Source organism: Syngnathoides biaculeatus, chromosome 15, assembly GCF_019802595.1.
Source record: "Syngnathoides biaculeatus isolate LvHL_M chromosome 15, ASM1980259v1, whole genome shotgun sequence".
NCBI lineage: Eukaryota > Metazoa > Chordata > Actinopteri > Syngnathiformes > Syngnathidae > Syngnathoides > Syngnathoides biaculeatus.
In genome coordinates this window covers 24,661,214-24,672,230 of record NC_084654.1, presented here as the reverse complement: position 1 = coordinate 24,672,230, position 11,017 = coordinate 24,661,214, and the positions used below count along the sequence as shown (strand labels likewise).

At 48.4% G+C, this 11,017-nt stretch overlaps 3 protein-coding genes and 1 long non-coding RNA gene across 6 annotated transcripts; 1 reads left to right on the top strand and 3 right to left on the bottom strand.

Moving 5' to 3' along the window:
- Positions 1-187: 187 nt before the first annotated feature.
- On the bottom strand, positions 188-1,851 carry mrps26 (mitochondrial ribosomal protein S26). The gene is made up of 4 exons (XM_061842857.1): positions 1,500-1,851; positions 937-1,083; positions 521-644; positions 188-413 (listed from the first exon to the last, which is right to left on the bottom strand). The coding sequence occupies exons 1-4, from the start codon at positions 1,703-1,705 to the stop codon at positions 282-284; spliced, it is 609 nt and encodes a 202-aa protein (XP_061698841.1). The 5' UTR covers positions 1,706-1,851; the 3' UTR covers positions 188-281.
- LOC133512863 (uncharacterized) lies at positions 1,582-10,352 on the top strand. Of its 3 annotated transcripts, none has more exons than XR_009798314.1 (3): positions 1,582-1,720; positions 1,797-1,911; positions 9,633-10,352. It is a non-coding gene; the product is annotated as an uncharacterized LOC133512863 (long non-coding RNA). The 3 variants fall into 3 exon arrangements; XR_009798315.1 differs by lacking the exon at positions 9,633-10,352 and adding an exon at positions 5,139-5,257; XR_009798316.1 differs by lacking the exon at positions 9,633-10,352 and adding an exon at positions 5,081-5,216.
- Positions 3,243-6,762, bottom strand: neff2 (neuronal intermediate filament family member 2). The gene is given in 6 exon segments (XM_061842858.1): positions 3,243-3,338; positions 3,866-3,990; positions 4,076-4,359; positions 4,362-4,437; positions 5,186-5,245; positions 5,247-6,762. Coding segments are annotated over 6 exon segments (1,125 nt in total). The 5' UTR covers positions 5,763-6,762; the 3' UTR covers positions 3,243-3,274.
- Positions 8,016-8,690, bottom strand: LOC133513553 (nanos homolog 1-like). The gene has a single exon (XM_061844432.1). It carries the CDS (start codon positions 8,631-8,633, stop codon positions 8,016-8,018), a length of 618 nt encoding a protein of 205 aa, XP_061700416.1. The 5' UTR covers positions 8,634-8,690.
- Positions 10,353-11,017: the final 665 nt, after the last annotated feature.

Here is an 11,017-nt window from a genome sequence, read left to right as displayed (position 1 = left end):
TGATATCTGCGTGGATTGTCAAAAAGGTGGAATGGATGCAACTGGACTCTTGTATTTTTTTTCAAGTTTTCGCAAAACCAACAACTTGGGCAAGTGTGCAATTAAGCTAAATATTGCAAACGCCAATAAAGTCGAGTCTACATTAATTGGCGTGACAGTGAAAATGACGAGTAGAAACGGAGCCAACTCGACGGCTACAAGAGGACTTTTTTTCTTTTCTTTTTTTTTTTTTTTGCATTTGCATTTGAATCCACTTTGGTGTTGTTTTCTGTCCGATATTGTCAGCGCAAAACCGTCTGCTTGACAACTCTGCCCTCCTTGTCCACAGCAAAGTTGTAATTCTTGGGGTTGTCCAGCGCTTCCTCGATGCGTTGGTCCAAGTTGTCAAGCGTGATGAAGTTCTTTGCATCCTCCTGTGCGCCCCCCCCCCAAAAAAAAACAAAAAAAAAAAAAACACCAACGTCAACAACAGATCGTTTACTCTTGTTTTAAAAGTATCGTTTGAGGTATTTGGCCGTACCTGCAACTGCGCTATTTCCTCCTCTTTCTGCTTGATGAATTCTTGCTGTTGGAGTTGTTGCTCTCGGGCGTCTTCCAGCTTCTTGCGTTCCGCCTCTTCGGTTTCCTTCTGGATCCTCAAAAGTCTGGAAATCAAACCCAAACATTGGACGCAAAATGTTACGTGACGTGTGTGACAAGGTGTGTCTCAAATAACCCGGTAAGCAAACTCTTCAAAATCTTGAATTGATTATTTTATCATTTTGATCATGGCTGAAGTGGATTCAAGATAAATAAAAAAGAAAAAAAAAAAAAAAAGAGACCATTCAGAAAAATATTGCAGTATTATAGCTGTTTTCTTGTGCATGTATGTCTTTAACACAAAACGCATCTCAAGGGTGAAGTCCCTTCATGGAGTATTTGAATTGTGTCGCCGACCGGAGTTGGAGCAGGCGCAGGTTCTCCTGGCTGTTGAAGGCCATGAGGTTCCGGTGTTCCTCCGCCTCCTGCCGCGCTCGCTCCTCCGCCATGGAGCCCGTCTCCTCCTCGTACTTCCTCCGCAGAACCTCCTCTTTGAATTCCACGCTGAAAGGGGCGCCACGAGAAAAAAAAAAAAAAAAAAAAAAAAAAAGAGTTGTTAGGATAAGCGGCTCAGAAAACGGATGGATCACATTTTCCCCTGACAACTGAGCTTCAAATCCCGGCCTCACGTGTGGAGTTTGCATGTATGCATACTAAAGTTAACTGATTAACCAAATTTTTAGGTGTTGAAATAAAATTCGTGAAAATCAGTTGAGAAATTGGCAGGTCAATGATGGAATGTTGACCTCTCCAACATGGCCGCCAAATCAGTGACCCAGGCTATCTATAGCTATAGATCTATCTCTCTATGGGGGAAAAAAACGTTCTTAGCATTTAGCATTAGCACGACAGCCTTCACCCACGATAACAACACGACAACATAGGCTCACTAAGTAAATAAAAGTGGGTTTACTACCTACCGCAGCGCCCTCATGATGAGCTTGTAGTCGGAGTACCTCTCCCGCAGCACGACCATCTCCACCGGGTCCACCGGCGGAGGCACTTTGACTCGCCCCTGCTTGGACTTGGCCACCGGGTCGTCGCGCGACTTTCGCCCGCGTTGCGCCTCCACCAGCACGGCCTGCCTGGGCGCCAGCAGCCGGGCGACACGCGCGCCTCGTAGCATCGCCACCGCTTGCAGGTAGCTTAACTGCGACGCAATTAAAAAAAAATTGAAACGAGTGAAAAGGGCTCACGATGACGCTGACGTTTGACAGCACTTAACGTCCACGGGCGGCGGCCATCTTGCGTGTGTCACCTAACCAGGAAGTGATCGGAAGTGGAACCCGGAAAAAAATTTCCTCGAGACTCTCTTGCCATCTAGCGGTCGGGGTGAGTTTTGTCATTTGCATATTGATTTCAAAACAAAACATAAACAACAACTCTGTGCTTAAGTAGAAGTACAGGCACAGTTGCGCTCTTACATTTACACATATTGGCAAAATGACGTACAGTTTTGGACTGTCTTCGTCAAGCAACTCATGCCGAAAACATTTTCTCACAAGATTGAAAAAAAAAAAATGGTGTGGATTTTATGTTTAGATGTAACATTTACTTCGTTGATTGAAGTATTTAGCGTGACAAATATTGTTACTAAATGTGCAAAAACTTGACGATGTAATGTTAGTTATAACTTTTTTTTTTTTTTAGGTGAGATGTTTTCAATTTTTACAGTTCTAAAATGTCTGGTAGAAGAAATCAGCTCTGCGTCTTGCAAGGGGTCAAAACATGGCAATATTAATAGATACATATTTTTCCTCAACCGGCCACTAAAAAATAGAATTATTTTACTTTTACAGGGAGAGGTGTTCTTTTCTGTTTAGTCCATTTTTGAAAGTCAGACTTTGCTAGTATAATGTCCATCCATCCATTTTCTTTGGCGCTTATCCTCACGAGGGTTGCGAGGAGTGCTGGAGCCTATCCCAGCTGTCGACGGGCAGGAGGCGGGGTACGCCCTGAACTGGTCGCCAGGGCGCATAAAGACAAACGCTCGCACTCACGATCACACCTCGGGGCAATTTGGAGTGTCCAGTTAATGTTGCGTGTTTTTGGGATGTGGGAGGAAACCGAAGCGCCCACCCGGAGGAAACCCACGCAGGGACGGGGAGAACATGCACAGGCGGGGCCCGGATTGAACCCGGGTCCTCAGACTGTGAGACCAACACTTTACCAGCTGATCCATCATGCTGCCTAGTATAATGTGGACATAAAAAAAAGTATCATATGTCAGTCATTATTATTATTATTTTATTGGGTTAGTTGCTAGCGGTTACAGTTGATATGAATTCTGTTTGGTGTCGACTTAGCTTTGCATTCATTCCCAGCGAAAAGACGCCGACGACCACGAAGCGTTCTCTGCGTTTAAAGTTTTCTTCTCTTGCTTTTCAAACGCTATTCGTGTGAAAATGCAGAAGAAGATGCGATGAAATGTTGTTAAAGTCCAAGCGTCGTTTGTTTACAAACAATTGCTCAAGTGTTTGCACAAAGTTCCCCGTTTGGACTTGAACAACAATGATGCTTGGCGCAATGCAGCTCTTTTCATTTTTTGTTTTTTTTTGTTTTTTGTTTTTCTTTCTCGGGGTGAGACTGTGTGGAGAAGAAGGGGGACTTGTGGCATCTTGAGGGGGAGGGGGGGGTCGTTTTGAGGACGGCTCGCCAAGGTGGCGTCGCCGTTTTGAGGTTGGCGCTCGGGCGTTTAGTGCGCGGCATTTGCGAGGGGGGGACACGACAGCCGCAGCTCTTCGCCTTCCAGAAGGTTCCTGAAAAGAAGAACGTTTCGAGATTTCAGCACACAGAGAAAACAGTAAAATTAACACCAAAAAAAAAAAAACATTTTTATTGAATTAAATATAGAGTAAAAAAAGTTTCATGTTCAGCTTTGGGTTTTTTTTTTTTTTTTGGGGGGGGGGGGCTCATAAATGATAGAAACAATCTCAGACTTGTGGAAAACTACCAAATGTTCTAAAGAATTTAAATGTTTTAAATCCCAGTTTTATTTTTCATTGGAGGATTTTTTTTAAATGTAAACCTGTGAGGATAAGCGGCTCAGAAAATGTATGGATGGACTTATTTTTCACAAGACAAATGGTACAATGTTGGGCTATTTTTGGTAATTAAATTGAATGCTTAAATTAAAATTAGCACAAACATTAATTGACTGCATGAGCAATTTTCCTGAACATTCAATCGTTGTACATCCATATTTTTTCTTTAAATGGTAGTTGTACTTATTTGGACGATCGCTACAAAAACTTGCGTAGTGCACGCGTGTGTCAGCGCGTCCGACCTGTACGCAGCGATTTCGATGTCCAGCGCCATCTTGACGTTGAGAAGGTCTCGGAACTCGGTCCCGCAGCGCGCCATCTCCCGCTTGGCGTCGTCGACGTCTCGCTGCAGTAGCTCGATCTTCGTCTGGGAACGCAATCCAACATATTTATCCGAGGACTCCGTTTTCTGACAGTACGGGATGTTTGTGTGCGAAGGGGTTAAAGGTCACCTGCCGCTTGTCCACCTCTCGGGCCTGCGTCTCCTCCAGCTCTCCCAGCTGCCGGTCGAGCGCCCGGACGACGTTCCGGAGCGCCTCGATGTCGGCGCATTGGGCCCGGAGCATCCGACGGTCCTCGGCGGTCTCCTCCCGCACGGCGAGCGCCGCCCGCCGGTCCCTCCCGGCCGCGTCGGCCGCCGAGGCGCGCTCGCTCCTGAACCGTTCCCGCGCCGCCCGGGCGTTCTCTGCGGCCAGCCGCTCGTACTGCGCCCGGACGTCCCGCAGGGCCGCGCCTCCGCCCCGGCCGCCGTCGCCAAGCTGATGTCGGCGGCCTCCAGCTGCCCCCGCAGCTCCGCGTTCTCCTCGGCAAAGACCTTGCACATGTCGCACAGTTTCAAGCGGCGGTGGCCAAACTGCGGCTCGTGGGCCACTTTGAAATTTTTTTTCCCTTGCAGACGGAGGCATATCGTAAAAATATTTGACACAATCTGCAACTCTTTTCAGGAAAGAAGCGCTACTCGTACTACTAAAAAGAAACTTTTTTTTTTTTTAATATGATGAGCATTTTTCTAGATGAGTTGTGAAGATGCAAAGAAATCATTTTGCTGTCTTGACGTGCAAGTTGAATTCTTGCTTCGCCGTGCTCACAATGGAAACACTCAAAGGATCTTCCCCCATTAAAATGAGTCAACGGTAATCAAAACTAACAAAAAATTGTAGTGGGAGTATGTATGTAGATAACTTTTAGGGATTATTTTGAGAGCTGAGAGTACTTACGTAGGTAACTTTCAGAGTTTTGTGGAAGATTTTTAGCGAGTATTTCAGTCGTTTTAGCTGTATATCGGTAACTTTTAGGGAATGTTTGAATCGATTGTGGAGTAAATTTGAAGGAGTGCTTCGGCAGATTGAAGTTTATTTCAATTTTGGCAGATTTATATCGTATTTATCGAAATCATGCTTTGTTTGATTTCAAAATTCAGTCACATGTTTTTTAATGTACATTTTTTTAACTTTTAGTGAGTGTTGATTGGCAAGTTTTCCATTAAAAATTCTGCTGGTCCTACTGCAAATGAAGTGCGGCGGCCCTGTGAAAAATGGCGAGGACCCCCTCCCCCCACAGACCTTGTTCATGAAGACGATCTGGTCGCTAAGGGAGGCCACCGCCATCCGGGCGTCCAGGTGGGGCGAGCGCCGCCCGCGCCGCCTCGTCCCGGGCCTGCAGCAGGGCCTCCTGGGCGTCCCGCCGCCGCCGGGCCTCCCCCTCGCAGCGTTGCCAGGCCCTCTCGTGAACCTCCTTCAGGTGGTCCCTCAACGCCTCCATCTGCACCTTCTCCCGACTCTCGGACTCCATCTCGGCCCTCAAAGCGAGCGCCGCCCCCTGGTAAAGCGCCCACAGGCGGGACCGCCCCCACAGCACCTCCAGCTCGGCCAGCAGCGCCCGGTTCCGCAGCTCCAGAAGCCGGACCTTCTCGATGTAGCCGGCGAAGCGGTCGTTGAGGACCGCCAGATGCTCCTTCTCCTGCAGCCGCGAGTCCAGGGCGCCCCCGCGGTCCGGGTCCCTCCTCTCGGGGGAGAAGGAGGCCCGCAGGAGCCTTCCACGGGATCCTGCGGCCGCGGGCGAGGAGCGGGACGGGGTCGACCCCGGGCCGGAACCTCCCGAGTCGTCCCGAGGTCGACGGCGGAAGACGGAGGAGCTCATGATGATGGGAGTGAAATGGAGGTTTTGGGCCACAAGTCCCCCTCGTTTTGCCCACCTCGGGTGAGCGCGACCTGCTCGCGTTTGTGCACTGCGCCGGCTCGCGCGTGCACGTGTGCAGCCCCCCCCCTCCCCCCGAGATGACGTCAGAGCCGCTGAGCCAATCGCAGACTGCTGCAGTGCAAAGCGCTCAGGTTGGTCTCTTCTCTCTGTTCTCAGCGCAACTGCGGGAGCGCAGCACAGACGCTAGGTGGCGCTGCAGTACAGTACAGTATTCATTTGAAGAAGTCTTGAGATGAAATCATTTTTTAGAACTCGCACTTTAAATGTGTTGCATTCATTTATTTGTTTTCCCCTCCTTTGCTCAACTGCTCATGTAATATTTTTATCTTTTTGCTTTGACTTCCGAGCCTTGCAGTCGTTTGTCTTGATCATATTTGAAGAAAAGAAACAAACAAGTAATTAAAGTTCAGGTGTAAAGGAAAGACGTGTAAATTCGGGAATTTGATTTCAATGTTCGTCGTAAAACCATCAATATGAAGTATCGGAAGTCTTGATCGCGAGGTGGCGCACTATCACCGAAAGTTATTCTACGTTTTTGGATTTGTACGTTTATGTACGTTTAATATTCCCCGCGAAGGTCAAAATGAAAGTACATTAAAAAAAAAAAAAAAGCTTCGCTGTGAACACACCGAGACTTTGGAATCTTCTTTCTTTTGATCTTTTTGAAACGCTGACAAAATTCAACGCGGTGTATTTAGAAAAGATGTTAACTGTATTCACATTCTGCGGTTTTTACATTGCAAAAGTCACCAAAAAAAATATCTTTTATACAGTATGAGACACATAAACTGCTGCTGCTTTGGTACAAAATGCCAGAAGAATAAAATTTGTCGTCGAACGGTTGCAGTGCTTTGGTTCCGTTGCAAATGTCCATTCGGGGTGTCCGGCACTTGCGACACCAAAACCTCAAACACCCCCGCTAAGGCTTTTTCCACGTGTGTTGTTGCCCTTTTCGAATCCATCAGTCATCCTAAGAGCTGAAAAAAAAAAAAAAAAAAAAGTTGGATAAATGTCTAAACATGCCAAAAGTCTGCGTTTACACGCGCCGTCGGGATCAGATCCGGCTGGGATCTTATTTGAAACGATGGCTTCTTCATCTGCATGCGTGTGGCACACTTTCAAATTCATTCAAATGAGATCACATTGGACTGAGATATGGACTTTTTTCTTTTTGGAACGTTTTGTGTCCATTTGAACATGTTGCATCTGGTCCAGATGTGCAAACTGGAGCCGATCCAGATTAAACTCGGTTTGACATGACAATGTTTTACCCCGCGTACATATTGCAAGCTTATTCAAATTGAATTGGATATGATGGTGATATTGTTACAGCGTTTTAACATTTATATTCCATGTAAATGTACAGATTTGGATCGAATCTGGATTGAACTGGATTTGACTTCACTGTGTGCACACAATACAAGTTGGATCAAATTTGACGGAAAGATTGTTTGAACAATTGCATTATACGCCAAATGAACATTTTACATTTACAGTGTATTTGTCAAAAATCCAAATCAGATCCAGATTCGACTTGGTTTGAGGTGCAGAACTGAATGAGATCCGGAGTCAACTTGGTCGGACAACACAGTGTAAATGTAGCACACTTGTCATTTTCTTGAAACATATGGCAGAAATGAGAGGATTTTACTTTTTCTAATGTCATCCTTGCATGGAAAAATGGGAAATATGCTTATTTTAGCCATCTAAACGTGTTACATATATATTTGGTTGAAACACTGAGCGGCGACCAGTTCAGGGTGTAGTCTGCCTTTCGCCTGACGTCGCAGCACCCTTGTGAGGATAAGCGGCTTGGAAAGTGAACGGACGGAGATAATCACGATTAGATTTGGATTCAATTTGATATGGCAATGAGTAAACGATTTTGAAATTGCGAACCACAGAAAAAAAAGAAAGAAAAAAAAAAAAAGACCAAGAATGTTTGAGGTCAAACAATTGATCAGGTTTGGAACATGTTATCACAGCACTCGAGGCCAAAACAGCCAAAGATATTTCAATAAACGGGATTTTTCCGTCCAAACGTGCAATCCGGAACCTGATCCGGATGAAACTTTCCAATTGGATAAGCGATGGGAGAAACGTGCCGACTTCGTCTCTTGTTGGCTTTCGGGAATGTTTGGGCACAAGCTCAAACGTCCCGGAAGTTTGGATGTTCCAAATCCTGCGCAGATTTCAGGAGAAGAGCTGGAGCCTCCCGCCGGGCGTCCTGCCTCCTCCGGCCAGCAGCAGGCCGTCGTGGCCCCCGCCGGGCGGCGCCCTGCAGGCGAACAGCGGGCAGTACTTGACGGTGTGGGCGTTGTCCCCGTTGGCGCTGCACAGCGGGCAAGTGTACGCCCGCAGGACCGGGCACAGCACGCGGCCGTCCGCCGTCTTGAGGATGTGGCTGGCGTACACCTCCTCCGGGGCGCCGTTATTCCGGCAAAACACGCACAGCCTGGCCTCGGGCTTGCCGCGCGGAGCCCGCTTGCAGCGTCCGCGCGCCTCCGGGGCCTCCGGGGCATCCGGACACACGACCGGGGAGCCGAGCGCGTCGCCCCCGTCCCTGGCCGGTCCGAGGCGGGCCAGCGGCCGCCGGCGCAGCAGCGAGATGCGCTCGCCGAGCTCGTCGGGCGACTCGTCCGAGTTCAACCTGGCTCTCAGGGACTCGCTTATGGAGTCGGGGCCGCCGCACGCCACGGGGCTCCGGGGCCGGTTCGCGGGGGCCACCAGGGTGGACAAGCCCAGGTAGTCGTTCCAGAAATTGAAAGTGTGGTCGCACGGGGACAAGCAGCCGCGCGGCACCAAATCCATCGCGGTGCTGGCCGCCTGCCTCGCGGGACCTTCTGCTGGTCCTCGTCCTCGTCCTCCGCCGGTCCTGCTTTTCTTCCCCCTCCTGTGTCGCTTGCCGCGGGTCTCAGTTTTGCGGGACCGTCGGCGTGCTGGCGCGGTTAAGTGAGCCGGCAGAAGGGGGCGTGGTTTTGCTGCGCGACTCTCGGCAACAGGGGCGGGCAAAGTGTGGCCCACGGCCGTGCAGAACATTTGCACCAGCACATAAATCAACAAACAAATACCAAAAGTGGTGATTTACACGAACCTCGGGATTGTCCTCTAAGTTGTAATATTTTCATTTGTTTTTCCCTGAACTTGGTCATTGTTTTCCATGTATTTGAAATATCGAATCATCTAATTATGACAGTTGGGCAATTGATATACAGTAAGTAATACAATTAAAACACAACATGTTTATAGTATGTTTTTTATTCATATTTTCAAAGAATTATATTTGAATCCAAGCCTCTAGAGGCTTAATTTATAGATTTACTATATCATTATTGTACTAGGCGGCATGGTGGAACAGCTGGACAAGCATTGGCCTCACAGTTCTGAGGACCCGGGTTCGACCCCGCCCCCCGCCTGTGTGGAGTTTGCATGTTTTCCCCGTGCCTGTGTGGCTTTTCTCCGGTTTTCCTTCCACATCGCCCCCAAAAAACACGCAACATTAATTGGAGACTCTAAATTGCCCCGAGGTGCGATTGTGCGTGCGATTGGCTGTTTGTCTCCTTGTGCCCTGCGATTGGCTGGCGACCAGTTCAGGGTGCACCCCGCCTCCTGCCCGTTGACACCCGGGATAGGCTCCAGCACTCCCCGCGACCCTTGTGAGGATAAGCGGCTAAGAAAATGGATGGATGATAGTACTATTCTCATCAAGTATTTTGACATACCTGCGAGTACCTGCAAGTCATTTTTGTTTTTTGTGCTTTGTTGGCCCACAAAACCGGAGAATTCTCACCAGGTTTTTTCTGCTTTCAGGTCCGGTCGTGAGGTGGACTCGGCTGGACGGGTGGCCGGTTCCGAACTGCCTGCCTCTTTGATGTACAGACCTCTGAAGCAAACACGGTGGGGATGAGTTCACAGTGAGTGCGCCCCCTCCCTCGTACGCACCTGCTCCCCCCTTTCTTGCCATTGTCTCCACGTCCCCACGGCAGGCCGCTCATTAATATGCATTCAAATAATAATCTGTGTGTGTGTGAATATCCAGTCAGATGCGTGATTTGAGCTTGATGAACAACTTGACTGCGTAAATCTCATTTGATGACAAATTGACTGATTGATTGGTGACTTTGTTGGAGGCGGGGCACGGGTGGGGGCTTCCTGTTATTAATATTTGGGAGAGAATACAATCACTTTTTATTCGTTCTTCAGATTGTGGTTTTACTGGAGCAGATATGTCAAATATAGTTTGTGTAATCACCAGCGTTGTACGGAGCCAAAAACGTCAGGAAAATGGTTTTAAAATCAATTTCTGCTTCGGGGTTTTGCTTCTGCAGTACAGCAGAATTACGATGCAGTATTTCTGTTTCTTCAAAGTAGTAATTTGTATCTTGAAGTGATCTCGATCGTTTAGGATCTTTCTTTGTCACGGAGGAGCTCAGTTTAGGCCGGGTTGTTAGCGAGAGTCTCAGTTGCATGCGTATGATCCCATCGTACAAATCATCATCTGGAAGATTTTTTTTTTAATTGCACATTTTCACGTTTGGTTGGCTTAGTTCAGTAAAAAAATGAACAAACCTGTTTCATTCTTGAATTGTGCTGTGCGTGTGTGTGTCGCATTTGCCAGCTGAACGACCCCCCCCCCATCCCTATCCACCCCCCCCCCCCACACGCAGCTCTCTTGCATTAATAGTTTGAATGGCCTAATGTGTCATCTTGGCCGGGATGTCCCTAGACACACGAGGGAGGGTGGGGGGGGGCTCGGTGGGGAGTCAGTTGGGGATCTGATCCCGAACCTCTGACCAGCACCCGCGCCCCCCACCCCGGGGAATATACTCCTTAACGGTTACTCCATCTGCGCCCACCCAGACGGGTGTCAGTGTCACCGGCGGCGTCGGGGACCCGGGAACAAGCCGAGGTCAACGGGGAATTATGGGGGGGTGGGGGGTGACGTCTTTGGGGCCCATCAAGTGCTTTGTCATCAGTTCTGGCAAACGCTCCTTAGCGATTATTCAACCCTTAAATTTTTGCCCCACCTTCGCCCCGACTTTCATCTTTTTAAACGCACACATGCTCCTGATGAGATGGGAGAGGGATGCAACAAAGAGACAGAAATGGCGATCCATTTTTTGAAGAATCCCCCCCCCCCCAAAAAAAAAAAAAGAAAAACACACAAAGAAAGACAGATTGCGCTCCGGTCTGGA

Bases quoted from the DNA above. Each gene is read 5' to 3' on its own strand.
- mrps26 (XM_061842857.1), bottom strand. From the start codon at position 1,705: ATGCTACGAGGCGCGCGTGTCGCCCGGCTGCTGGCGCCCAGGCAGGCC. The intron at 645-936 runs GTCGGCGACACA...TTTGATTTCCAG, and splicing joins CTGCGCCTGCTCCAACTCCG to ACTTTTGAGGATCCAGAAGG. The intron at 414-520 runs GTACGGCCAAAT...GGGGGCGCACAG, and splicing joins AGGAAATAGCGCAGTTGCAG to GAGGATGCAAAGAACTTCAT.
- LOC133513553 (XM_061844432.1), bottom strand. From the start codon at position 8,633: ATGGATTTGGTGCCGCGCGGCTGCTTGTCCCCGTGCGACCACACTTTC.